Below are 26703 nucleotides of genomic sequence, written 5' to 3' on the forward strand. Positions count from 1 at the left end.
GGGGCTTAAAAGCGCTCATGAGAACGTTTGAGACTCAACCGCGCTGCCGCTGGGTGAGCGCGCTGCCGTCACACACTCGCACTTGTGTTTTCTCACGGCGTTTCTCGGCGAAAATAAGATTCGGAAGACAAGATCCAAAGCGATCGAGCACACGTTTAGCGAGAACGGACTTTCTCGTTCCTCCCGAGCTCCAGCAGGCCCAGGTACAGACCGAGCGTGTCGCGCAGTGGCCATAAAACAGCACGGTGCGGCTCGAGCCGGCGGGCTGCGCGCTTTGTGCGATGCCGTGTGTAAAAACGGGCTGAGAAACGGCGTGGCCGCTGTAAGCGCTCTGGGCTGAGTGGAAGGAAGGAGAGCCCTGTCAATGACCCTGATGGATTTCCACTGTCCGAGTGTAGTGTGCAGTTTTGGAAACGGAGCCGCTTTTGTGCTGTGGAAAGCACAGCTTTGGAGTGAGTGTGCGCGCGCCTGGGTGTCAGGTGTGTGTGTGTCTATGTGGGCGAGTTGTGGTGTTGGATTTGGTGGAATTTGATGTGCTACCAGGAAGACTAGGCCAGGCGGAGACTCTGCTGCAGCCTTTTGGTTATTTTATCCCACACTCCTGGAGCTCTACTCGGATGACATCAAATGTGAACCCAACTGTGGAATTCCTTCCTGATGCTATAACCCTAAAAATTATCACTTTGCGGAGCTAAAATCCTAAAAATAATCAGTTTGCAGAGCTACAACCCTAAAAATAATCACTTTGCAGAGCTACAACCCTAGAAATGATCACTTTGCAGAGCTACAACACTAAAAATAATCACTTTGCGCAGCTACAACCCTAAAAATAATTAGTTTGCAGAGCTACAACCCTAAAAACCATCACTGTGCAGAACTACAACCCTAAAAATGATCACTTTGCGCAGCTAAAATCCTAAAAATTATCAGTTTGCAGAGCTACAACCCTAAAAACCATCACTTTGCAGAGCTACAACCCTAAAAATAATCACTTTGCAGAGCTACAACCCAAGAAATAATCAATTTGCAGAGCTACAACCCTAAAAATAATCAATTTGCAGAGCTACAACCCTAAAAATAATCACGTTGCACAGCTACAACCCTAAAAATAATCACTTTGCACAGCTACAACCCTAAAAATAATGAATACGCAGCTACAACCCTAAAAATAATCACTTTGCAGAGCTACAACCCTAAAAACCATCACTGAGCAGAACTACAACCCTAAAAATTATCACTTTGCGCAGCTAAAATCCTAAAAATAATCAGTTTGCAGAGCTACAACCCTAAAAATAATCACTTTGCAGAGCTACAACACTAAAAATAATCAGTTTGCAGAGCTACAACCCTAAAAATAATCACTTTGCACAGCTACAACCCTAAAAATAATGAATGCGCAGCTACAACCCTTAAAATAATTATTTTGCAGAGCTACAACCCTAAAAACCATCACTTTGCAGAGCTACAACCCTAAAAATAATCACTTTGCACAGCTACAACCCTAAAAATAATGAATGCGCAGCTACAACCCTTAAAATAATTATTTTGCAGAGCTACAACCCTAAAAATAATCACTGCGCAGCTACAACCCTAAAAATAATCAGTTTGCAGAGCTACAACCCTAAAAATAATCACTTTGCAGAGCTAAAACCCTAAAAATAATCATTTTGCACAGCTACAACCCTAAAAATAATCACACTGATTATTGATGTTGTTTCATCTTTCAGCTTCATAGCTGCACAAAGTGATTCGTATTTGGGTGATAGCTGCACAAAGGGATTCATGTTAGCTTCATAGCTGCACAAAGTGATTCATGTTAGCTTCATAGCTGCACAAAGTGATTCGTATTTGGGTCATAGCTGCACAAAGTGATTCATGTTAGCTTCATAGCAGCACAAAGTGATTCATGTTAGCTTCAGAGCTGCACAAAGTGATTCATGTTAGCTTCATAGCTGCACAAAGTAATTCGTATTTGGCTCATAGCTGCACAAAGTGATTCATGTTAGCTTCATAGCTGCACAAAGTGATTCGTATTTGGGTCAAAGCTGCACAAAGTGATTCATGTTAGCTTCATAGCTGCAAAAAGAGATTCATATTTGCGTCATAGCAGCACAAAGTGATTCATGTTAGTTTCATAGCTGCGCAAAGTGATTCACGTTAGCTACATAGCAGCACAAAGTGATTCATGTTAGCTTCATAGCTGCACAAAGTGATTCGTATTTGGCTCATAGCTGCACAAAGTGATTCATGTTAGCTTCATAGCTGCACAAAGTGATTCATATTTGCGTCATAGCAGCACAAAGTGATTCATGTTAGTTTCATAGCTGCGCAAAGAGATTCATGTTAGGTACATAGCTGCACAAAGTGATTCGTATTTGGGTCATAGCTGCACAAAGTGATTCATGTTAGCTTCGTAGCAGCACAAAGTGATTCATGTTAGCTTCAGAGCTGCACAAAGTGATTCATGTTAGCTTCAGAGCTGCACTAAGTGATTCATGTTAGCTTCAGAGCTGCACTAAGTGATTCATGTTAGCTTCAGAGCTGCACTAAGTGATTCATGTTAGCTTCATTGCTGCACAAAGTGATTCATGTTAGCTTCATTGCTGCACAAAGTGATCGTATTTGGGTGATTGCTGCACAAAGTGATTCATGTTAGCTTCAGAGCTGCACAAAGTGATTCATGTTAGCTTCATTGCTGCACAAAGTGATTCATGTTAGCTTCATAGCTGCACAAAGTGATTCATGTTCGCTTCAGAGCTGCATAAATTGATTCATGTTCGCTTCATTGCTGAACAAAGTGATTCATGTTTGCTTCAGAGCTGCACAAAGTGATTCATGTTAGCTTCATAGCTGAACAAAGTGATTCATGTTAACTTCATTGCTGAACAAAGTGATTCATGTTAGCTTCAGAGCTGCACAAAGTGATTCATGTTAGCTTCATAGCTGCACAAAGTGATTCGTATTTGCGTCATAGCAGCACAAAGTGATTCATGATAGCTTCATTGCTGCACAAAGTGATTCATGTTAGCTTCATTGCTGCACAAAGTGATTCATGTAAGCTTCATTGCTGCACAAAGTGATTCATGTTAGCTTCATTGCTGCACAAAGTGATTCATGTTAGCTTCATAGCTGCACAAAGTGATTCATGTTAGCTTCATTGCTGCACAAAGTGATTCATGTAAGCTTCATTGCTGCACAAAGTGATTCATGTTAGCTTCATTGCTGCACAAAGTGTTTCATGTTAGCTTCATTGCTGCACAAAGTGATTCATGTAAGCTTCATTGCTGCACAAAGTGATTCATGTTAGCTTCATTGCTGCACAAAGTGATTCATGTTAGCTTCATTGCTGCACAAAGTGATTCATGTTAGCTTCATTGCTGCACAAAGTGTTTCATGTTAGCTTCATTGCTGCACAAAGTGATTCATGTTAGCTTCATTGCTGCACAAAGTGATTCCTGTTAGCTTCATTGCTGCACAACGTGATTCGTATTTGCGTCATAGCAGCACAAAGTGATTCATGTTAGCTTCATTGCTGCACAAAGTGATTCATGTTAGCTTCATTGCTGCACAAAGTGTTTCATGTTAGCTTCATTGCTGCACAAAGTGATTCATGTTAGCTTCATTGCTGCACAAAGTGATTCATGTTAGCTTCATAGCGGCACAAAGTGATTCGTATTTGCGTCATAGCAGCACAAAGTGATTCATGTTAGCTTCATTGCTGCACAAAGTGATTCATGTAAGCTTCATTGCTGCACAAAGTGATTCATGTTAGCTTCATTGCTGCACAAAGTGATTCATGTTAGCTTCATAGCTGCACAAAGTGATTCATGTTAGCTTCATTGCTGCACAAAGTGATTCATGTAAGCTTCATTGCTGCACAAAGTGATTCATGTAAGCTTCATTGCTGCACAAAGTGTTTCATGTTAGCTTCATTGCTGCACAAAGTGATTCATGTTAGCTTCATTGCTGCACAAAGTGATTCATGTTAGCTTCATTGCTGCACAAAGTGATTCATGTTAGCTTCATAGCTGCACAAAGTGATTCATGTTCGCTTCAGAGCTGCATAAATTGATTCATGTTCGCTTCATTGCTGAACAAAGTGATTCATGTTTGCTTCAGAGCTGCACAAAGTGATTCATGTTAGCTTCATAGCTGAACAAAGTGATTCATGTTAACTTCATTGCTGAACAAAGTGATTCATGTTAGCTTCAGAGCTGCATAAAGTGATTCATGTTCGCTTCATCGCTGCACGAAGTGATTCATGTTAGCTTCATAGCTGCACAAACTGATTCATGTTCGCTTCATCGCTGCACAAAGTGAATCGTATTTGCATCATAGCAGCACAAAGTGATTCTTGTGAGCTTCATCGCTGCACGAAGTGATTCATGTTCGCTTCATCGCTACACTAAATGATTCATGTTAGCTTCATAGCTGCACAAAGTGATTCATTTTAGCTTCAATGCTGCACAACGTGATTCATGTTAGCTTCATAGCTGCACAAAGTTATTCATGTTAGCTTCATAGCTGCTACAGAGTGATTCATGTTAGCTTCATTGCTGCACAAAGTGATTCATGTTAGCTTCATTGCTGCACAAAGTGATTCATGTTAGCTTCATTGCTGAACAAAGTGATTCGTATTTGGGTGATAGCTGCACAAAGTGATTCATGTTTGCTTCAGAGCTGAACAATGTGATTCATGTTAGCGTCATTGCACAAAGTGATTCATGTTAGCTTCAGAGCTGCATAAAGTGATTCATGTTCGCTTCATCGCTGCACGAAGTGATTCATGTTAGCTTCAAAGCTGCATAAAGTGATTCATGTTCGCTTGATCGCTGATCAAAGTGATTCATGTTAGCTTCAGAGCTGCACAAACAGATTCATGTTCTGATTCTTGTCCTAACCCTAACCCTAACCCTAGCTTCATAGCTGCACAAACTGATTCATGTTCATGATTCATGAAGTGATTCATGTTAGCTTCATTGCTGCATAAAGTGATTCATGTGAGCTTCATTGCTGAAAAAAGTGATTCATGTTAGCTTCATTGCTGCACAAAGTGATTCGTATTTGGGTGATGGCTGCACAAAGTGATTCATGTTAGCTTCATAGCTGCACAAAGTGATTCGTATTTGCGTCATAGCAGCACAAAGTGATTCATGATAGCTTCATTGCTGCACAAAGTGAGCCATGTTAGCTTCATTGCTGCACAAAGTGATTCATGTAAGCTTCATTGCTGCACAAAGTGATTCATGTTAGCTTCATTGCTGCACAAAGTGATTCATGTTAGCTTCATAGCTGCACAAAGTGATTCATGTTAGCTTCATTGCTGCACAAAGTGATTCATGTAAGCTTCATTGCTGCACAAAGTGATTCATGTTAGCTTCATTGCTGCACAAAGTGTATCATGTTAGCTTCATTGCTGCACAAAGTGATTCATGTAAGCTTCATTGCTGCACAAAGTGATTCATGTTAGCTTCATTGCTGCACAAAGTGATTCATGTTAGCTTCATTGCTGCACAAAGTGATTCATGTTAGCTTCATTGCTGCACAAAGTGTTTCATGTTAGCTTCATTGCTGCACAAAGTGATTCATGTTAGCTTCATTGCTGCACAAAGTGATTCCTGTTAGCTTCATTGCTGCACAACGTGATTCGTATTTGCGTCATAGCTGCACAAATTGATTCATCTTAGCTTCAGAGCTGCACAAAGTGATTCATGTTAGCTTCATAGCGGCACAAAGTGATTCATGTAAGCTTCATTGCTGCACAAAGTGATTCATGTTAGCTTCATTGCTGCACAAAGTGATTCATGTTAGCTTCATTGCTGCACAAAGTGATTCATGTAAGCTTCATTGCTGCACAAAGTGATTCATGTTAGCTTCATTGCTGCACAAAGTGATTCATGTTAGCTTCATAGCTGCACAAAGTGATTCATGTTAGCTTCATTGCTGCACAAAGTGATTCATGTAAGCTTCATTGCTGCACAAAGTGATTCATGTAAGCTTCATTGCTGCACAAAGTGATTCATGTTAGCTTCATTGCTGCACAAAGTGATTCATGTTAGCTTCATTGCTGCACAAAGTGATTCATGTTAGCTTCATTGCTGCACAAAGTGATTCATGTTAGCTTCATAGCTGCACAAAGTGATTCATGTTCGCTTCAGAGCTGCATAAATTGATTCATGTTCGCTTCATTGCTGAACAAAGTGATTCATGTTTGCTTCAGAGCTGCACAAAGTGATTCATGTTAGCTTCATAGCTGAACAAAGTGATTCATGTTAACTTCATTGCTGAACAAAGTGATTCATGTTAGCTTCAGAGCTGCATAAAGTGATTCATGTTCGCTTCATCGCTGCACGAAGTGAATCGTATTTGCATCATAGCAGCACAAAGTGATTCTTGTGAGCTTCATCGCTGCACGAAGTGATTGATGTACGCTTCATCGCTGCACAAACTGATTCATTTTCGCTTCATCGCTACACAAAGTGATTCATGTTAGCTTCATAGCTGCACAAAGTGATTCATGTTAGCTTCATAGCTGCACACAGTGATTCATTTTAGCTTCAATGCTGCACAACGTGATTCATGTTAGCTTCATAGCTGCACAAAGTGATTCATGTTAGCTTCATAGCTGCACAAAGTGATTCATGTTAGCTTCATAGCTGCACACAGTGATTCATTTTAGCTTCAATGCTGCACAACGTGATTCATGTTAGCTTCATAGCTGCACAAAGTTATTCATGTTAGCTTCATAGCTGCTACAGAGTGATTCATGTTACCTTCATTGCTGCACAAAGTGATTCATGTTAGCTTCATTGCTGCACAAAGTGATTCATGTTAGCTTCATTGCTGCACAAAGTGATTCATGTTAGCTTCATTGCTGCACAAAGTGATTCATGTTAGCTTCATAGCTGCACAAAGTGATTCATGTTAGCTTCATTGCTGCACAAAGTGATTCATGTTAGCTTCATAGCTGCACAAAGTGATTCATGTTTGCTTCATAGTTGCACAAAGTGATTCAGGTTAGCTTCATAGCTGCACAAAGTGATTCATGTTAGCTTCATAGCTGAACAAAGTGATACATGTTCGCTTCATCGCTGCACAAAGTGATTCATGTTAGCTTCAGAGCTGCATAAAGTGATTCATGTTCGCTTCATCGCTGCACGAAGTGATTCATGTTAGCTTCAAAGCTGCATAAAGTGATTCATGTTCGCTTCATCGCTGAACAAAGTGATTCATGTTAGCTTCAAAGCTGCATAAAGTGATTCAAGTTCGCTTCATCGCTGCACAAACTGATTCATGTTCGCTTCATCGCTACACTAAATGATTCATGTTAGCTTCATAGCTGCACAAAGTGATTCATGTAAGCTTCATTGCTGCACAAAGTGTTTCATGTAAGCTTCATTGCTGCACAAAGTGTTTCATGTTAGCTTCATTGCTGCACAAAGTGATTCATGTTAGCTTCATTGCTGCACAAAGTGATTCATGTTAGCTTCATAGCTGCACAAAGTGAGCCATCTTAGCTTCATAGCTGCACAAAGTGATTCATGTTCGCTTCAGAGCTGCATAAATTGATTCATGTTCGCTTCATTGCTGAACAAAGTGATTCATGTTTGCTTCAGAGCTGCACAAAGTGATTCATGTTAGCTTCATAGCTGAACAAAGTGATTCATGTTAACTTCATTGCTGAACAAAGTGATTCATGTTAGCTTCAGAGCTGCATAAAGTGATTCATGTTCGCTTCATCGCTGCACGAAGTGATTCATGTTAGCTTCATAGCTGCACAAACTGATTAATGTTCGCTTCATCGCTGCACAAAGTGAATCGTATTTGCATCATAGCAGCACAAAGTGATTCTTGTGAGCTTCATCGCTGCACGAAGTGATTGATGTTCGCTTCATCGCTGCACGAAGTGATTCACGTTAGCTTCATAGCTGCACAAACTGATTCATGTTCGCTTCATCGCTGCACAAAGTGAATCGTATTTGCATCATAGCAGCACAAAGTGATTCTTGTGAGCTTCATCGCTGCACGAAGTGATTGATGTTCGCTTCATCGCTGCACAAACTGATTCATTTTCGCTTCATCGCTACACAAAGTGATTCATGTTAGCTTCATAGCTGCACAAAGTGATTCATGTTAGCTTCATAGCTGCACACAGTGATTCATTTTAGCTTCAATGCTGCACAACGTGATTCATGTTAGCTTCATAGCTGCACAAAGTTATTCATGTTAGCTTCATAGCTGCTACAGAGTGATTCATGTTACCTTCATTGCTGCACAAAGTGATTCATGTTAGCTTCATTGCTGCACAAAGTGATTCATGTTAGCTTCATTGCTGCACAAAGTGATTCATGTTAGCTTCATTGCTGCACAAAGTGATTCATGTTAGCTTCATAGCTGCACAAAGTGATTCATGGTAGCTTCAGAGCTGCACAAAGTGATTCATGTTAGCTTCAGAGCTGCACAACATGTTTCATGTTAGCTTCATAGCTGCACAAAGTGAGCCATGTTAGCTTCATAGCTGCACAAAGTGAGCCATGTTAGCTTCATAGCTGCACAAAGTGATTCAGGTTAGCTTCATAGCTGCACAAAGTGATTCATGTTAGCTGCAGAGCTGCAGAAATTGATTCATGTAAGCTTCAAAGCTGCACAAAGTGAGCCATGTTAGCTACATAGCTGCACAAAGTGAGCCATGTTAGCTTAATAGCTGCACAAAGTGATTCAGGTTAGCTTCATAGCTGCACAAAGTGATTCATGTTAGCTTCAGAGCAGCATAAAGTGATTCATGTTCGCTTCATCGCTGCACAAAGTGATTCATGTTAGCTTCAGAGCTGCATAAAGTGATTCATGTTCGCTTCATCGCTGCAAAGTGATTCATGTTAGCTTCAGAGCAGCCTAAAACTGATTCATGTTCGCTTCATCGCTGCACAAAGTGATTCATGTTCGCTTCATCGCTGCACAAAGTGAATCGTATTTGCATTATAGCAGCACAAAGTGATTCATGTTAGCTTCATAGCTGCACAAAGTGATTCATGTTAGCTTCATTGCTGCACAAAGTGATTCATGTTAGCTTCATTGCTGAACAAAGTGATTCATGTTAGCTTCATTGCTGCACAAAGTGATTCATGTAAGCTTCATTGCTGCACAAAGTGATTCATGTTAGCTTCATTGCTGCACAAAGTGATTCATGTTAGCTTCATTGCTGCACAAAGTGATTCATGTTAGCTTCATTGCTGCACAAAGTGATTCATGTAAGCTTCATTGCTGCGCAAAGTGATTCATGTAAGCTTCAGAGCAGCATAAAGTGATTCATGTTCGCTTCATCGCTGCACAAAGTGATTCATGTTAGCTTCAAAGCTGCACAAAGTGATTCAGGTTAGCTTCATAGCTGCACAAAGTGATTCATGTTAGCTTCATTGCTGCACAAAGTGATTCAGGTTAGCTTCATAGCTGCACAACGTGATTCATGTTAGCTTCAGAGCAGCATAAAGTGATTCATGTTCGCTTCATCGCTGCACAAAGTGATTCATGTTAGCTTCAGAGCTGCATAAAGTGATTCATGTTCGCTTCATCGCTGCACAAAGTGATTCATGTTAGCTTCAGAGCAGCCTAAAACTGATTCATGTTCGCTTCATCGCTGCACAAAGTGATTCATGTTCGCTTCATCGCTGCACAAAGTGAATCGTATTTGCATTATAGCAGCACAAAGTGATTCATGTTAGCTTCATTGCTGAACAAAGTGATTCATGTTCGCTTCATTGCTGCACAAAGTGATTCATGTTAGCTTCATTGCTGCACAAAGTGATTCTTGTTAGCTTCATAGCTGCACAAAGTGATTCATGTTAGCTTCATTGCTGCACAAAGTGATTCATGTTAGCTTCATTGCTGAACAAAGTGATTCATGTTAGCTTCATTGCTGAACAAAGTGATTCATGTTAGCTTCATTGCTGCGCAAAGTGATTCTTGTTAGCTTCATAGCTGCACAAAGTGAGCCATGTTAGCTTCATAGCTGCACAAAGTGAGCCATGTTAGCTTCATAGCTGCACAAAGTGAGCCATGTTAGCTTCATAGCTGCACAAAGTGAGCCATGTTTGCTTCATAGTTGCACAAAGTGATTAAGGTTAGCTTCATAGCTGCACAAAGTGATTCATGTTAGCTTCATAGCTGAACAAAGTGATACATGTTCGCTTCATCGCTGCACAAAGTGATTCATGTTAGCTTCAGAGCTGCATAAAGTGATTCATGTTCGCTTCATCGCTGCACGAAGTGATTCATGTTAGCTTCAAAGCTGCATAAAGTGATTCAAGTTCGCTTCATCGCTGCACAAACTGATTCATGTTCGCTTCATCGCTACACTAAATGATTCATGTTAGCTTCATAGCTGCACAAAGTGATTCATTTTAGCTTCAATGCTGCACAACGTGATTCATGTTAGCTTCATAGCTGCACAAAGTTATTCATGTTAGCTTCATAGCTGCTACAGAGTGATTCATGTTAGCTTCATTGCTGCACAAAGTGATTCATGTTAGCTTCATTGCTGCACAAAGTGATTCATGTTAGCTTCATTGCTGAACAAAGTGATTCGTATTTGGGTGATAGCTGCACAAAGTGATTCATGTTTGCTTCAGAGCTGAACAAAGTGATTCATGTTAGCGTCATTGCACAAAGTGATTCATGTTAGCTTCAGAGCTGCATAAAGTGATTCATGTTCGCTTCATCGCTGCACGAAGTGATTCATGTTAGCTTCAAAGCTGCATAAAGTGATTCATGTTCGCTTGATCGCTGATCAAAGTGATTCATGTTAGCTTCAGAGCTGCACAAACAGATTCATGTTCTAATTCATGTCCTAACCCTAACCCTAACCCTAGCTTCATAGCTGCACAAACTGATTCATGTTCATGATTCATGAAGTGATTCATGTTAGCTTCATTGCTGCACAAAGTGATTCATGTGAGCTTCATTGCTGAAAAAAGTGATGCATGTTAGCTTCATAGCTGCACAAAGTGATTCGTATTTGCGTCATAGCAGCACAAAGTGATTCATGATAGCTTCATTGCTGCACAAAGTGATTCATGTTAGCTTCATTGCTGCACAAAGTGATTCATGTAAGCTTCATTGCTGCACAAATTGATTCATGTTAGCTTCATTGCTGCACAAAGTGATTCATGTTAGCTTCATTGCTGCACAAAGTGATTCGTATTTGCGTCATAGCAGCACAAAGTGATTCATGTTAGCTTCATTGCTGCACAAAGTGTTTCATGTTAGCTTCATTGCTGCTCAAAGTGATTCATGTAAGCTTCATTGCTGCACAAAGTGATTCATGTTAGCTTCATTGCTGCACAAAGTGATTCATGTTAGCTTCATTGCTGCACAAAGTGTTTCATGTTAGCTTCATTGCTGCACAAAGTGATTCATGTTAGCTTCATTGCTGCACAAAGTGATTCCTGTTAGCTTCATTGCTGCACAACGTGATTCGTATTTGCGTCATAGCTGCACAAATTGATTCATCTTAGCCTCAGAGCTGCACAAAGTGATTCATGTTAGCTTCATAGCTGCACAAAGTGATTCGTATTTGCGTCATAGCAGCACAAAGTGATTCATGTTAGCTTCATTGCTGCACAAAGTGATTCATGTTAGCTTCATTGCTGCACAAAGTGATTCATGTAAGCTTCATTGCTGCACAAAGTGATTCATGTAAGCTTCATTGCTGCACAAAGTGATTCATGTTAGCTTCATAGCTGCACAAAGTGATTCATGTTAGCTTCATGGCTGCACAAAGTGAGCCATGTTAGCTTCATAGCTGCACAAAGTGATTCATGTTAGCTTCATAGCTGCACAAAGTGATTTCATGTTAGCTTCATAGCTGCACAAAGTGATTTCATGTTAGCTTCATATCTGCACAAAGTGATTCATGTAAGCTTCATTGCTGCACAAAGTGATTCATGTTAGCTTCATTGCTGCACAAAGTGATTCATGTTAGCTTCATAGCTGCACAAAGTGATTCATGTTAGCTTCATTGCTGCACAAAGTGATTCATGTAAGCTTCATTGCTGCACAAAGTGATTCATGTAAGCTTCATTGCTGCACAAAGTGAGCCATGTTAGCTTCATAGCTGCACAAAGTGATTCATGTTAGCTTCATAGCTGCACAAAGTGATTTCATGTTAGCTTCATATCTGCACAAAGTGATTCATGTAAGCTTCATTGCTGCACAAAGTGATTCATGTTAGCTTCATTGCTGCACAAAGTGATTCATGTTAGCTTCATAGCTGCACAAAGTGATTCATGTTAGCTTCATTGCTGCACAAAGTGATTCATGTAAGCTTCATTGCTGCACAAAGTGATTCATGTAAGCTTCATTGCTGCACAAAGTGAGCCATGTTAGCTTCATAGCTGCACAAACTGATTTCATGTTAGCTTCATTGCTGCACAAAGTGATTCATGTAAGCTTCATTGCTGCACAAAGTGATTCATGTAAGCTTCATAGCTGCACAAAGTGAGCCATGTTAGCTTCATAGCTGCACAAAGTGATTTCATGTTAGCTTCATAGCTGCACAAAGTGATTCATGTAAGCTTCATAGCTGCACAAAGTGAGCCATGTTAGCTTCATAGCTGCACAAAGTGATTTCATGTTAGCTTCATAGCTGCACAAAGTGATTCATGTAAGCTTCATAGCTGCACAAAGTGAGCCATGTTAGCTTCATAGCTGCACAAAGTGATTTCATGTTAGCTTCATAGCTGCACAAAGTGATTCATGTAAGCTTCATAGCTGCACAAAGTGAGCCATGTTAGCTTCATAGCTGCACAAAGTGATTTCATGTTAGCTTCATAGCTGCACAAAGTGATTCATGTAAGCTTCATAGCTGCACAAAGTGAGCCATGTTAGCTTCATAGCTGCACAAAGTGATTTCATGTTAGCTTCATAGCTGCACAAAGTGATTTCATGTTAGCTTCATATCTGCACAAAGTGATTCATGTTAGCTTCATTGCTGCACAAAGTGAGCCATGTTAGCTTCATAGCTGCACAAAGTGATTCATGTTAGCTTCAGTGCTGCACAAAGTGATTCATGTTAGCTTCATTGCTGCACAAAGTGATTCATGTAAGCTTCATTGCTGCACAAAGTGATTCATGTAAGCTTCATTGCTGCACAAAGTCATTCATGTTAGCTTCATTGCTGCACAAAGTGATTCATGTTAGCTTAATTCCTGCACAAAGTGATTCATGTAAGCTTCATTGCTGCACAAAGTGATTCATGTTAGCTTCATTGCTGAACAAAGTGATTCGTATTTGGGTGATAGCTGCACAAAGTGATTCATGTTTGCTTCAGAGCTGAACAAAGTGATTCATGTTAGCGTCATTGCACAAAGTGATTCATGTTAGCTTCAGAGCTGCATAAAGTGATTCATGTTCGCTTCATCGCTGCACGAAGTGATTCATGTTAGCTTCAAAGCTGCATAAAGTGATTCATGTTCGCTTGATCGCTGATCAAAGTGATTCATGTTAGCTTCAGAGCTGCACAAACAGATTCATGTTCTAATTCATGTCCTAACCCTAACCCTAACCCTAGCTTCATAGCTGCACAAACTGATTCATGTTCATGATTCATGAAGTGATTCATGTTAGCTTCATTGCTGCACAAAGTGATTCATGTGAGCTTCATTGCTGAAAAAAGTGATGCATGTTAGCTTCATAGCTGCACAAAGTGATTCGTATTTGCGTCATAGCAGCACAAAGTGATTCATGATAGCCTCATTGCTGCACAAAGTGATTCATGTTAGCTTCATTGCTGCACAAAGTGATTCATGTAAGCTTCATTGCTGCACAAATTGATTCATGTTAGCTTCATTGCTGCACAAAGTGATTCATGTTAGCTTCATTGCTGCACAAAGTGATTCGTATTTGCGTCATAGCAGCACAAAGTGATTCATGTTAGCTTCATTGCTGCACAAAGTGTTTCATGTTAGCTTCATTGCTGCTCAAAGTGATTCATGTAAGCTTCATTGCTGCACAAAGTGATTCATGTTAGCTTCATTGCTGCACAAAGTGATTCATGTTAGCTTCATTGCTGCACAAAGTGTTTCATGTTAGCTTCATTGCTGCACAAAGTGATTCATGTTAGCTTCATTGCTGCACAAAGTGTTTCATGTTAGCTTCATTGCTGCAAAAAGTGATTCATGTTAGCTTCATAGCTGCACAAAGTGATTCATGTTCACTTCATGGCTGCACAAAGTGATTCATGTTAGCTTCATAGCTGCACAAAGTGATTCATGTTAGCTTCATTGCTGCACAAAGTGAGCCATGTTAGCTTCATAGCTGCACAAAGTGATTCATGTTAGCTTCATAGCTGCACAAAGTGATTTCATGTTAGCTTCATAGCTGCACAAAGTGATTTCATGTTAGCTTCATATCTGCACAAAGTGATTCATGTTAGCTTCATATCTGCACAAAGTGATTCATGTTAGCTTCATATCTGCACAAAGTGATTCACATTAGATTCATAGCTGCACAAAGTGAATCGTATTTGCTTCATAGCAGCACAAAGTGATTCATCTTAGCTTCAGAGCTGCATAAAGTGATTCATGTTAGCTTCATAGCTGCACACAGTGATTCATGTTAGCTTCAATGCTGCACAAAGTGATTCATGTTAGCTTCATAGCTGCTCAAAGTGATTCATGTTAGCTTCATATCTGCACAAAGTGATTCATGTTAGCTTCATAGCTGCACAAAGTGAATCGTATTTGCTTCATAGCAGCACAAAGTGATTCACGTTAGCTTCAGAGCTGCTAAAATGGTTCATGTTAGCTTCACTGCTGCACAAAGTGATTCATGTTAGCTTCATAGCTGCTAAAATGGTTCATGTTAGCTTCATAGCTGCACAAAGTGATTCATGTTAGCTTCATAGCTGCACAAAGTGATTCATGTTAGCTTCAATGCTGCACAAAGTGATTCATGTTAGCTTCATAGCTGCTCAAAGTGATTCATGTTAGCTTCATATCTGCACAAAGTGATTCATGTTAGCTTCATAGCTGCACAAAGTGAATCGTATTTGCTTCATAGCAGCACAAAGTGATTCACGTTAGCTTCAGAGCTGCTAAAATGGTTCATGTTAGCTTCACTGCTGCACAAAGTGATTCATGTTAGTTTCAGAGCTGCTAAAATGGTTCATGTTAGCTTCATAGCTGCACAAAGTGATTCATGTTAGCTTCATAGCTGCACAAAGTGATTCATGTTAGCTTCATTGCTGCACAAAGTGATTCATGTTAGCTTCATTGCTGCACAAAGTGATTCATGTTAGCTTCACAGCTGGATAAAGTGATTCATGTTCGCATCATGGCTGCACAAACTGATTCATGTTAGCTTCATAGCTGCACAAAGTGATTCATGTTAGCTTCATAGCTGCGCAAAGTGATTCATGTTAGCTTCATAGCTGCACAAAGTGATTCATGTTACCTTCAGAGCTGCACAAAGTGATTCATGTTAGCTTCCTAGCTGCACAAAGTGATTCATGTTAGCTTCATAGCTTCACAAAGTGATTCATGTTAGCTTCATAGCTGCACAAACTGATTCATGTTACCTTCAGAGCTGCACAAAGTTAGCCGTCTTAGCTTCATAGCTGCACAAAGTGATTCATGTTAGCTTCATAGCTGCACAAAGTGATTTCATGTTAGCTTCATGGCTGCAGAAAGTGATTCATGTGAGCTTCATAGATGCACAAAGTGATTCATGTTAGCTTCATATCTGCACAAAGTGATTCATGTTAGCTTCATAGCTGCACAAAGTGAATCGTATTTGCTTCATAGCAGCACAAAGTGATTCATCTTAGCTTCAGAGCTGCATAAAGTGATTCATGTTAGCTTCATAGCTGCACACAGTGATTCATTTTAGCTTCAATGCTGCACAACGTGATTCATTTTAGCTTCATACTGTAGCTGCACAAAGTGATTCATGTTAGCTTCATTGCTGCACAAAGTGAGCCATGTTAGCTTCATAGCTGCACAAAGTGATTCTTGTTAGCTTCATAGCTGCACAAAGTGATTTCATGTTAGCTTCATAGCTGCACAAAGTGATTTCATGTTAGCTTCATATCTGCACAAAGTGATTCATGTAAGCTTCATTGCTGCACAAAGTGATTCATGTAAGCTTCATTGCTGCACAAAGTGATTCATGTAAGCTTCATTGCTGCACAAAGTGAGCCATGTTAGCTTCATAGCTGCACAAACTGATTTCATGTTAGCTTCATTGCTGCACAAAGTGATTCATGTAAGCTTCATTGCTGCACAAAGTGATTCATGTAAGCTTCATAGCTGCACAAAGTGAGCCATGTTAGCTTCATAGCTGCACAAAGTGATTTCATGTTAGCTTCATAGCTGCACAAAGTGATTCATGTAAGCTTCATAGCTGCACAAAGTGAGCCATGTTAGCTTCATAGCTGCACAAAGTGATTTCATGTTAGCTTCATAGCTGCACAAAGTGATTCATGTAAGCTTCATAGCTGCACAAAGTGAGCCATGTTAGCTTCATAGCTGCACAAAGTGATTTCATGTTAGCTTCATAGCTGCACAAAGTGATTCATGTAAGCTTCATAGCTGCACAAAGTGAGCCATGTTAGCTTCATAGCTGCACAAAGTGATTTCATGTTAGCTTCATAGCTGCACAAAGTGATTCATGTAAGCTTCATAGCTGCACAAAGTGAGCCATGTTAGCTTCATAGCTGCACAAAGTGATTTCATGTTAGCTTCATAGCTGCACAAAGTGATTCATGTAAGCTTCATAGCTGCACAAAGTGAGCCATGTTAGCTTCATAGCTGCACAAAGTGATTTCATGTTAGCTTCATAGCTGCACAAAGTGATTTCATGTTAGCTTCATATCTGCACAAAGTGATTCATGTTAGCTTCATTGCTGCACAAAGTGAGCCATGTTAGCTTCATAGCTGCACAAAGTGATTCATGTTAGCTTCAGTGCTGCACAAAGTGATTCATGTTAGCTTCATTGCTGCACAAAGTGATTCATGTAAGCTTCATTGCTGCACAAAGTGATTCATGTAAGCTTCATTGCTGCACAAAGTGATTCATGTTAGCTTCATTGCTGCACAAAGTGATTCATGTTAGCTTAATTGCTGCACAAAGTGATTCATGTAAGCTTCATTGCTGCACAAAGTGATTCATGTTAGCTTCATTGCTGCACAAAGTGTTTCATGTTAGCTTCATTGCTGCAAAAAGTGATTCATGTTAGCTTCATAGCTGCACAAAGTGATTCATGTTCACTTCATGGCTGCACAAAGTGATTCATGTTAGCTTCATAGCTGCACAAAGTGATTCATGTTAGCTTCATAGCTGCACAAAGTGATTCATGTTAGCTTCATTGCTGCACAAAGTGAGCCATGTTAGCTTCATAGCTGCACAAAGTGATTCATGTTAGCTTCATAGCTGCACAAAGTGATTTCATGTTAGCTTCATAGCTGCACAAAGTGATTTCATGTTAGCTTCATATCTGCACAAAGTGATTCATGTTAGCTTCATATCTGCACAAAGTGATTCATGTTAGCTTCATATCTGCACAAAGTGATTCATGTTAGCTTCATATCTGCACAAAGTGATTCACATTAGATTCATAGCTGCACAAAGTGAATCGTATTTGCTTCATAGCAGCACAAAGTGATTCATCTTAGCTTCAGAGCTGCATAAAGTGATTCATGTTAGCTTCATAGCTGCACACAGTGATTCATGTTAGCTTCAATGCTGCACAAAGTGATTCATGTTAGCTTCATAGCTGCTCAAAGTGATTCATGTTAGCTTCATATCTGCACAAAGTGATTCATGTTAGCTTCATAGCTGCACAAAGTGAATCGTATTTGCTTCATAGCAGCACAAAGTGATTCACGTTAGCTTCAGAGCTGCTAAAATGGTTCATGTTAGCTTCACTGCTGCACAAAGTGATTCATGTTAGTTTCAGAGCTGCTAAAATGGTTCATGTTAGCTTCATAGCTGCACAAAGTGATTCATGTTAGCTTCATAGCTGCACAAAGTGATTCATGTTAGCTTCATATCTGCACAAAGTGATTCATGTTAGCTTCATTGCTGCACAAAGTGATTCATGTTAGCTTCACAGCTGGATAAAGTGATTCATGTTCGCATCATGGCTGCACAAACTGATTCATGTTAGCTTCATAGCTGCACAAAGTGATTCATGTTAGCTTCATAGCTGCGCAAAGTGATTCATGTTAGCTTCATAGCTGCACAAAGTGATTCATGTTAGCTTCATAGCTGCACAAAGTGAATCGTATTTGCTTCATAGCAGCACAAAGTGATTCACGTTAGCTTCAGAGCTGCTAAAATGGTTCATGTTAGCTTCACTGCTGCACAAAGTGATTCATGTTAGTTTCAGAGCTGCTAAAATGGTTCATGTTAGCTTCATAGCTGCACAAAGTGATTCATGTTAGCTTCATAGCTGCACAAAGTGATTCATGTTAGCTTCATTGCTGCACAAAGTGATTCATGTTAGCTTCATTGCTGCACAAAGTGATTCATGTTAGCTTCACAGCTGGATAAAGTGATTCATGTTCGCATCATGGCTGCACAAACTGATTCATGTTAGCTTCATAGCTGCACAAAGTGATTCATGTTAGCTTCATAGCTGCGCAAAGTGATTCATGTTAGCTTCATAGCTGCACAAAGTGATTCATGTTCACTTCATGGCTGCACAAAGTGATTCATGTTAGCTTCATAGCTGCACAAAGTGATTCATGTTACCTTCAGAGCTGCACAAAGTGATTCATGTTAGCTTCCTAGCTGCACAAAGTGATTCATGTTAGCTTCATAGCTTCACAAAGTGATTCATGTTAGCTTCATAGCTGCACAAACTGATTCATGTTACCTTCAGAGCTGCACAAAGTTAGCCGTCTTAGCTTCATAGCTGCACAAAGTGATTCATGTTAGCTTCATAGCTGCACAAAGTGATTTCATGTTAGCTTCATGGCTGCAGAAAGTGATTCATGTGAGCTTCATAGCTGCACAAAGTGATTCATGTTAGCTTCATATCTGCACAAAGTGATTCATGTTAGCTTCATAGCTGCACAAAGTGAATCGTATTTGCTTCATAGCAGCACAAAGTGATTCATCTTAGCTTCAGAGCTGCATAAAGTGATTCATGTTAGCTTCATAGCTGCTCACAGTGATTCATTTTAGCTTCAATGCTGCACAACGTGATTCATGTTAGCTTCATACTGTAGCTGCACAAAGTGATTCATGTTAGCTTCATATCTGCACAAAGTGATTCATGTTAGCTTCATCGCTGCACAAAGTGAATCGTATTTGCTTCGTAGCAGCACAAAGTGATTCATCTTAGCTTCATTGCTGCAGAAAGTGATTCATGTTAGCTTCAGAGCTGCTAAAGTGGTTCATGTTAGCTTCACTGCTGCACAAAGTGATTCATGTTAGCTTCATAGCTGCACAAAGTGCTTCATGTTAGCTTCCTAGCTGCACAAAGTGATTCATGTTAGCTTCATAGCTGCACAAAGTTAGCCGTCTTAGCTTCATAGCTGCACAAAGTGATTCATGTTAGCTTCATAGCTGCACAATGTGATTTCATGTTAGCTTCATAGCTGCACAAAGTGATTTCATGTTAGCTTCATAGCTGCACAAAGTGATTTCATGTGAGCTTCATAGCTGCACAAAGTGATTCATGTGAGCTTCGTATCTGCACAAAGTGATTCATGTGAGCTTCATAGCTGCACAAAGTGATTCATGTTAGCTTCATATCTGCACAAAGTGAATCGTATTTGCTTCATAGCAGCACAAAGTGATTCATCTTAGCTTCAGAGCTGCATAAAGTGATTCATGTTAGCTTCATAGCTGCACACAGTGATTCATTTTAGCTTCAATGCTGCACAACGTGATTCATGTTAGCTTCATACTGTAGCTGCACAAAGTGATTCATGTTAGCTTCATATCTGCACAAAGTGATTCATGTTAGCTTCATCGCTGCACAAAGTGAATCGTATTTGCTTCGTAGCAGCACAAAGTGATTCATCTTAGCTTCATTGCTGCAGAAAGTGATTCATGTTAGCTTCAGAGCTGCTAAAGTGGTTCATGTTAGCTTCACTGCTGCACAAAGTGATTCATGTTCGCTTCATGGCTGCACAAAGTGATTCATGTTAGCTTCATTGCTGCACAAAGTGATTCATGTTAGCTTCATAGCTGCACAAAGTGATTCATGTTAGCTTCATGGCTGCACAAAGTGATTTATGTTAGCTTCATGGCTGCACAAAGTGATTCATGTTAGCTTCATTGCTGCACAAAGGGATTCGTATTTGGGTGATAGCTGCACAAAGTGATTCATGTTAGCTTCATGGCTGCACAACGTGATTCATGTTAGCTTCATAGCTGCACAAAGTGATTCATGTTAGCTTCCTAGCTGCACAAAATGATTCATGTTAGCTAATTCATTCATGCTAACCCTAGTTTCCCGTGGGCCGTGTCCACAGGCTCCTGCGGAAAGGTAACTATGCCGAGCGTGTCGGCGCCGGCGCTCCAGTTTATCTGGCTGCCGTGCTGGAGTACCTGACTGCTGAGATCCTGGAGTTGGCCGGTAACGCCGCTCGTGACAACATGAAGACTCGCATCATTCCCCGCCACTTACAGCTCGCTGTGCGCAACGACGAGGAGCTGAACAAACTGCTCGGCGGAGTGACCATCGCTCAGGGTGGTGTGCTGCCGAACATTCAGGCGGTGCTTTTGCCCAAAAAGACCGAGAAGGCCGTCAAGACCAAATAAACTCACCCACTGCTGCATTCGTCAGTCCCAAAGGCTCTTTTAAGAGCTGCCCATCTATGCTCAAAAAGTGCACTTTTTTTAATCCTTTCCCAGGTTTTGGGGTATTTCATAGCTCTAGCATAAAAGGAGTTCATAAGCAATATAATCATGTGGTGTTAATAGTAATGATGCATTTTATTTATAAAGCATTTTAGTCGTAATAGTATAACACTAATAATAACAGTAGTGTGCTGGCGATAAAGGAAGGCTGATGGGTGAAAATAGATTATGACTGCGCTGTCCGTGCGGCGATTGAACCTACAAAACGCGCTAAGCTGCGCTGTTGGCTCTGCGGAGCTGCGCGAGCGGCAATAAATTAGGGACGGGTGTGGCTGTGTTTCAAACTGTGTCGGCGGGAAAAGACGGTCCAATTGAGGTATTTCACCTGACGTCACAGGGTCACGTGACGCCCCGGTGTCCACCATTTTGGACGGCAAGCTAGTTAATGTCAACAACAGTAGCTAGTATGTTACTGTAGCAATATTTACGTTCAGTCATTTGGATGACTGTTAAAACCTTTCAGTCTCAAGTTTTTCCTTTACTGGATTTACTAGTTTACTGAGCGAGCGCGCGATGGCTCCCGGCTCGGCCGCCGAGGGCGCGATGGCTCCCGGCTCGGCCGGAGAGGGCGCGATGGCTCCCGGCTCGGCCGGAGAGCGCGCGATGGCTCCCGGCTCGGCCGCCGAGCGCGCGATGGCTCCCGGCTCGGCCGCCGAGCGCGCGATGGCTCCCGGCTCGGCCGCCGAGCGCGCGATGGCTCCCGGCTCGGCCGCCGAGCGCGCGATGGCTCCCGGCTCGGCCGGAGAGGGCGCGATGGCTCCCGGCTCGGCCGGAGAGGGCGCGATGGCTCCCGGCTCGGCCGGAGAGCGCGCGATGGCTCCCGGCTCGGCCGGAGAGCGCGCGATGGCTCCCGGCTCGGCCGGAGAGCGCGCGATGGCTCCCGGCTCGGCCGCCGAGCGCGCGATGGCTCCCGGCTTGGCCGCCGAGCGCGCTATGGCTCCCGGCTCGGCCGGAGAGCGCGCTAGCTCAGTAAACTAGTAAATCCAGTAAAGGAAAAACTTGAGACTGAAAGGTTTTAACAGTCATCCAAATGACTGAACATAAACATTGCTACAGTAACATACTAGCTGCTATGTTGTTGACATTAGCTAGTGCTAACAGCTAGCTGCTAGTACACTGCTACAACACAGACACCGACCCTATTAATACAGTTCTTAGTCATTGCCTGGTCACAGCAAATTTATAACGGGCCATGTCTCAACAGACTAAGAAGTTATTTCAATGACATTTAATAACATTTTGTTTATCCTGAGGACCGAAAGTAAATGAAAATGTGAACAAACCTTAGCTGTAATCAGATGGCGACCACCGGCTCCAGGGACGACCCGCTGATGTAGGCATGTTACCCAGCCTGACACAAAATATTTGTAGGCATCCAAACTCTTATACGCTTTCAGATCAATACCTGTGTATGGCGATGGGTTTTTAACGACATAGGTATACAGATCATGTGGGCTGAAGTCAGGTAAAGACGAGGGCTTCGTGTACTTCCGTACGTCAGTGAACAATCCTGGTGGAAGCAGGTAAACGTCGTTCTCTAAGCCTGCTAACCTCAATTTTTGCAAATACCTCTCCCTCTGCTTGCCCTGTAAATGCCCTACGTCGCTGGATAGTGAAGGTGTTTTCTGCATCTCGCTCCTTTTTCTTTTATGTTTTTCGTTTGTCGCCTTCCTCGCATTCAAACTGATTCGAGCCGTGCCGTCCAAAATGGCAGCATCACGTGACTTGGTCACGTGAGTGAAATACCTCAATAGCGAATAGGTGACGCAGCGCGTTCTCTCCAATGACAGGCGACCGCGTTCAAGACGCCCAATGAGCGCAGGGCGCTGTTAGAGTTGAAAAAGCCAGCGTCCGCCGGCGCCGTTTATTCTGTTTCTCATCTGTGAAGGGCAGAGCTCACCGCCATGGCAAGAACCAAGCAGACGGCCCGTAAATCCACTGGTGGCAAGGCGCCCAGGAAGCAGCTCGCCACGAAGGCTGCCCGCAAGAGCGCCCCCGCTACCGGCGGCGTGAAGAAGCCTCACCGTTACAGGCCCGGCACCGTGGCTCTGAGGGAGATCCGCCGTTATCAGAAATCTACTGAGCTGCTCATCCGTAAGCTGCCCTTCCAGCGCCTGGTAAGAGAAATCGCTCAGGACTTTAAGACCGATTTGCGCTTCCAGAGCTCGGCTGTCATGGCACTGCAGGAGGCGAGCGAGGCATACTTGGTCGGCCTGTTCGAGGACACTAACCTGTGTGCCATCCACGCCAAGAGAGTGACCATCATGCCCAAGGACATTCAGCTGGCACGCCGTATTCGCGGAGAGCGCGCTTAAACGCGGACTCCGTCTAACGCACACAAAGGCTCTTTTAAGAGCCACCTCACTGTCTCACAGAAACGAGCCCGTCTCCATCCCCTGCACGGAACACCGTTCTGTTTGAGCTCACGGTTCGAGTGGAGTCGGAGCAGTGAAACAGAACAGCTGTTAGGACACAGTGGCCAGAGTTCTAGAACTCCTCGCGGTATGACTGACAGGTTTTTGTCCTTTTAGATATTGTGGTGTCTGAGCGCCGCTTCAGTAATCAGAAGAGAGAAGCAGAAAGTTTTCTCCGCTGCTTGGAAAAGAGCAAAGGTAATGTTGTATTTAATAATTGGTCTATATGTATCAAGGACAAAACCTTTCAATACATTTATCACTTCATACGTTTTGTGTTTTTAACAATGGACATTGTCACAAGGCAGATTTCCATTTTTCCGCAGAGACAAATAAAACATTTGAAATAACTCGGTGCAGCACCCATTTAATTTTTACTGTTATTTTCGCTTTGTAAGTAAAATAGCTCCTTTATATACTCATTGATGGAGGTCGGTTTTCTTGATGTGGCAACTTTTCTCGCTGTATCTCCCGGAAATCAATTTTTATTCAATTCTGCATTTATTATAAAACAAGGGAACAGCACAAAGAGAGAGACACGAATTTGCTCTTCTATGAGAAAGTGGGTGGCTCTTAAAAGAGCCGTTGGGTTGCTGAAGGCGGCCGCAGCAGCAGCGCGCTTTACTTGGAGCTGGTGTACTTGGTGACGGCCTTTGTGCCCTCGGACACGGCATGCTTGGCCAGCTCGCCAGGCAGTAAAAGGCGCACAGCGGTCTGGATCTCTCTGGAGGTGATGGTGGAGCGCTTGTTGTAGTGAGCCAGACGAGAGGACTCACCAGCGATACGCTCGAAAATGTCATTGACGAAGGAGTTCATGATGCCCATAGCCTTAGACGAGATGCCGGTGTCAGGATGTACCTGCTTCAGGACCTTGTACACGTAGATAGCGTAGCTCTCCTTCCTGGACTTTCTGCGCTTCTTGCCTCCTTTACCAGCCGTCTTGGTCACGGTTTTCTTGGAGCCCTTCTTGGGCGCGCTTTTAGGTGGCTCGGGCATGGCGCTGCTCCTCGGGTAAACTCTAAGAGAATGAATAAGGCCCGCCTCGCGGCCGCTCTATTTACAGGTCCGCAGTGTAATTAGACACGAGGCAGGAGCAAATTTTATTGGCCAGAGTTCCAAACCTCCTCATACGGGGCGCCTTCTACCGCTCCGCCCACTTCCTTCCCCTCCGCCTCGTCTCCCTTCCCGCCGTTTTATATTCACAGCACTGATGGAAGAATTTTATAGATAAGAGTTCATTCCATTCTTATATTTCTATTACCACCATCTGAAGCGTTTCTCTCTCACACACAGCTTTCATATAAAAACGGTTAAGTATTACTGATGTTACTCGTGTCTGCAGTTTCCTGTTCTCTGCTTTCATTTTAAATAGACTTTATTTTCATTCAGATTTGCATCAAACAATACACATTAGAACGAAATTTCCTTGCTGTGGCTCAGTGTAGTGCAGAACGAAACAGCAAGTATTGCCGCTTTTCCACTACAAACGCGGCTGAGCCGTGCCGTGCCGAGTCGAGCTGAGTCGAGCTGAGCGGGGCTGTTGGAGTTGCATTTCGACTACAACCGCGCTGAACCGTGCTGGCTGGAAGTGGGTGGACACATTGGGTGGAGTTAGCGAAAGTGGGTGGACGTCATGTGATGTCGTTAAGCAGCGCAAACAGTGACATCAGTGACAGTGGCGGAACAAGTCAGAGCCGGGCCGGGGGCGGGGCAAATGACCGGGCACTTTATTAAAGCTTATCATAACATCATTTTAGGCTACAAAATGTCCGCAACTGCGGTGTTTACCAATTTCAACACTACCGGGTGCAACTATGTTATTTAGTACATCTAGTCCTTCAAACGAACATGTAACTCAGAAACAAAAAACATTAGGATACTGTACATGGCTCATAATAAAACATCAATAGCCTATACTGCGCACATTATTTGAAGGGCATACGAATGAGCGCTCAGAGTGGTGACAGGAAGAGTCAGAAATAAAAGGAGGGCGGTGCAAACCTCACTGAATGCACTGTGTTTACCAATTTCAACACTACGGGGTGCAACTATGTTATTTTGTACATTAAGTCCTTCAAACGAACATGTAACTCAGAAACAAAAAAACATTAGGCGACATACTGTACATGGCTCATAATAAAACATCAATAGCCTACTGCGCGCATTATTTGAAGGGCATACGACGAGCCTTGCGCTCCGCGAACTCGTCCACGATGCTCTGCATGTCACTGATTCAGTGATCTTTTAAGCGGTAGTCTCACGACCCGAATAGTAAACAATAAACATGGAGGACATGGAGTCGTTAGTGTTGCTGGTCTTGGTGCTGTGGCTTGTTGTCACCGACAACGCGGACAGATACTGGCAAGAGCGTATAGATGAGGCGAGGCGCATAAGGCTTCAGAAATTCTCGTAATTCGTAATTATTCTTCTTCCGGGTTTGCGGTGTTTACAGATCCCAGCGCGCTCGCGGGGAGTGTGTGGGCATGTGAGGACACGCCTCCTCACCAATCAGTGCACAGGGGAGTGTCTGCTCACGCCTCCAGCCTCAGTCGGCTCGGTTTGGCTCGCTTCAGCCCCACTCCAAAACGATGCGAGTTTTAGGGGCTAAGCAGGGCTGAAGCGAGCTGAGTCGTGCTGGTTTTTGGTAGTCGAAACGCGAGCCGTGTCGGGCTGAAGTGAGCTGAAGCGAGCTGAAGTGAGCTGAAAAAGGGTAGTGGAAAAGGGCCATATATTACCTGAGAATTAAAAAAATATATACATAGGATGTTTTTCTCTTCCCTCTCTCACACACACTCATGGAGAAAGAGCTCTTTGTGGATGTTTGGGTGGCTCTTAAAAGAGCCGTTGTGTTGGTGCGGTTCAGTGCCGGAGCGTTTAACCACCGAAGCCGTACAGAGTGCGTCCCTGGCGTTTCAGGGCGTACACCACATCCATAGCGGTGACGGTTTTTCTCTTGGCATGCTCCGTGTAAGTGACGGCGTCGCGGATCACGTTCTCCAGGAACACATTCAGCACACCGCGGGTCTCTTCGTAGATCAGGCCGGAAATGCGCTTCACACCGCCACGGCGAGCCAGACGGCGAATAGCCGGCTTGGTGATTCCCTGGATGTTGTCGCGAAGAACTTTCCGGTGCCGCTTAGCGCCTCCTTTCCCGAGCCCCTTGCCGCCCTTTCCTCTGCCAGACATCGCGCTGCTCTCTCCAAGTCAAGCCACTTAGTTCATGTCACTGCGCAGCGCCCACAGCCTTTATACACTCTCTACAGGACCGAGTTGAGACCCGGAGTGGGCGGGCCTCAGGCCTAAGAACAACGGTCCCGCAGTAAAACACATTCAAAAAGAAACAGAATGCCACAGCTTTTCACTGGCGAGCGCATTCTTCATCCTTTCTGTGCACAGAAACATTATCATTCACATTATTTTT

At 42.7% G+C, this 26703-nt stretch overlaps 4 protein-coding genes across 4 annotated transcripts in view; 2 read left to right on the top strand and 2 right to left on the bottom strand.

Moving 5' to 3' along the window:
* Positions 1-17: 17 nt before the first annotated feature.
* LOC132868076 (histone H2A-like) lies at positions 18-20796 on the top strand. The gene is made up of 2 exons (XM_060901041.1): positions 18-53; positions 20458-20796. The coding sequence occupies exons 1-2, from the start codon at positions 18-20 to the stop codon at positions 20767-20769; spliced, it is 348 nt and encodes a 115-aa protein (XP_060757024.1). The 3' UTR covers positions 20770-20796.
* Positions 20797-22648: 1852 nt separating this feature from the next.
* LOC132867752 (histone H3) lies at positions 22649-23365 on the top strand. Its single transcript, XM_060900761.1, has one exon. It carries the CDS (start codon positions 22773-22775, stop codon positions 23181-23183), a length of 411 nt encoding a protein of 136 aa, XP_060756744.1. The 5' UTR covers positions 22649-22772; the 3' UTR covers positions 23184-23365.
* A 404-nt stretch (positions 23366-23769) lies between these two features.
* LOC132867767 (histone H2B-like) lies at positions 23770-24397 on the bottom strand. Its single transcript, XM_060900773.1, has one exon. The coding sequence runs from the start codon at positions 24276-24278 to the stop codon at positions 23904-23906; it is 375 nt and encodes a 124-aa protein (XP_060756756.1). The 5' UTR covers positions 24279-24397; the 3' UTR covers positions 23770-23903.
* Positions 24398-26156: 1759 nt separating this feature from the next.
* zgc:163040 (uncharacterized protein LOC100038789 homolog) overlaps positions 26157-26703 on the bottom strand; it is a 90181-nt gene continuing 89634 nt past the window's right edge. Inside the window, 1 exon segment of the mRNA XM_060900725.1 lies at positions 26157-26472. Within this exon segment, the coding sequence (XP_060756708.1) occupies positions 26157-26472 (316 nt within the window).

This window comes from Neoarius graeffei, chromosome 19 (genome assembly GCF_027579695.1).
Source record: "Neoarius graeffei isolate fNeoGra1 chromosome 19, fNeoGra1.pri, whole genome shotgun sequence".
Lineage (NCBI taxonomy): Eukaryota > Metazoa > Chordata > Actinopteri > Siluriformes > Ariidae > Neoarius > Neoarius graeffei.

Bases quoted from the DNA above. Each gene is read 5' to 3' on its own strand.
- LOC132867767 (XM_060900773.1), bottom strand. From the start codon at position 24,278: ATGCCCGAGCCACCTAAAAGCGCGCCCAAGAAGGGCTCCAAGAAAACC.
- LOC132868076 (XM_060901041.1), top strand. From the start codon at position 18: ATGAGAACGTTTGAGACTCAACCGCGCTGCCGCTGG. The intron at 54-20,457 runs GTGAGCGCGCTG...TGCTAACCCTAG, and splicing joins CTCAACCGCGCTGCCGCTGG to TTTCCCGTGGGCCGTGTCCA.
- LOC132867752 (XM_060900761.1), top strand. From the start codon at position 22,773: ATGGCAAGAACCAAGCAGACGGCCCGTAAATCCACTGGTGGCAAGGCG.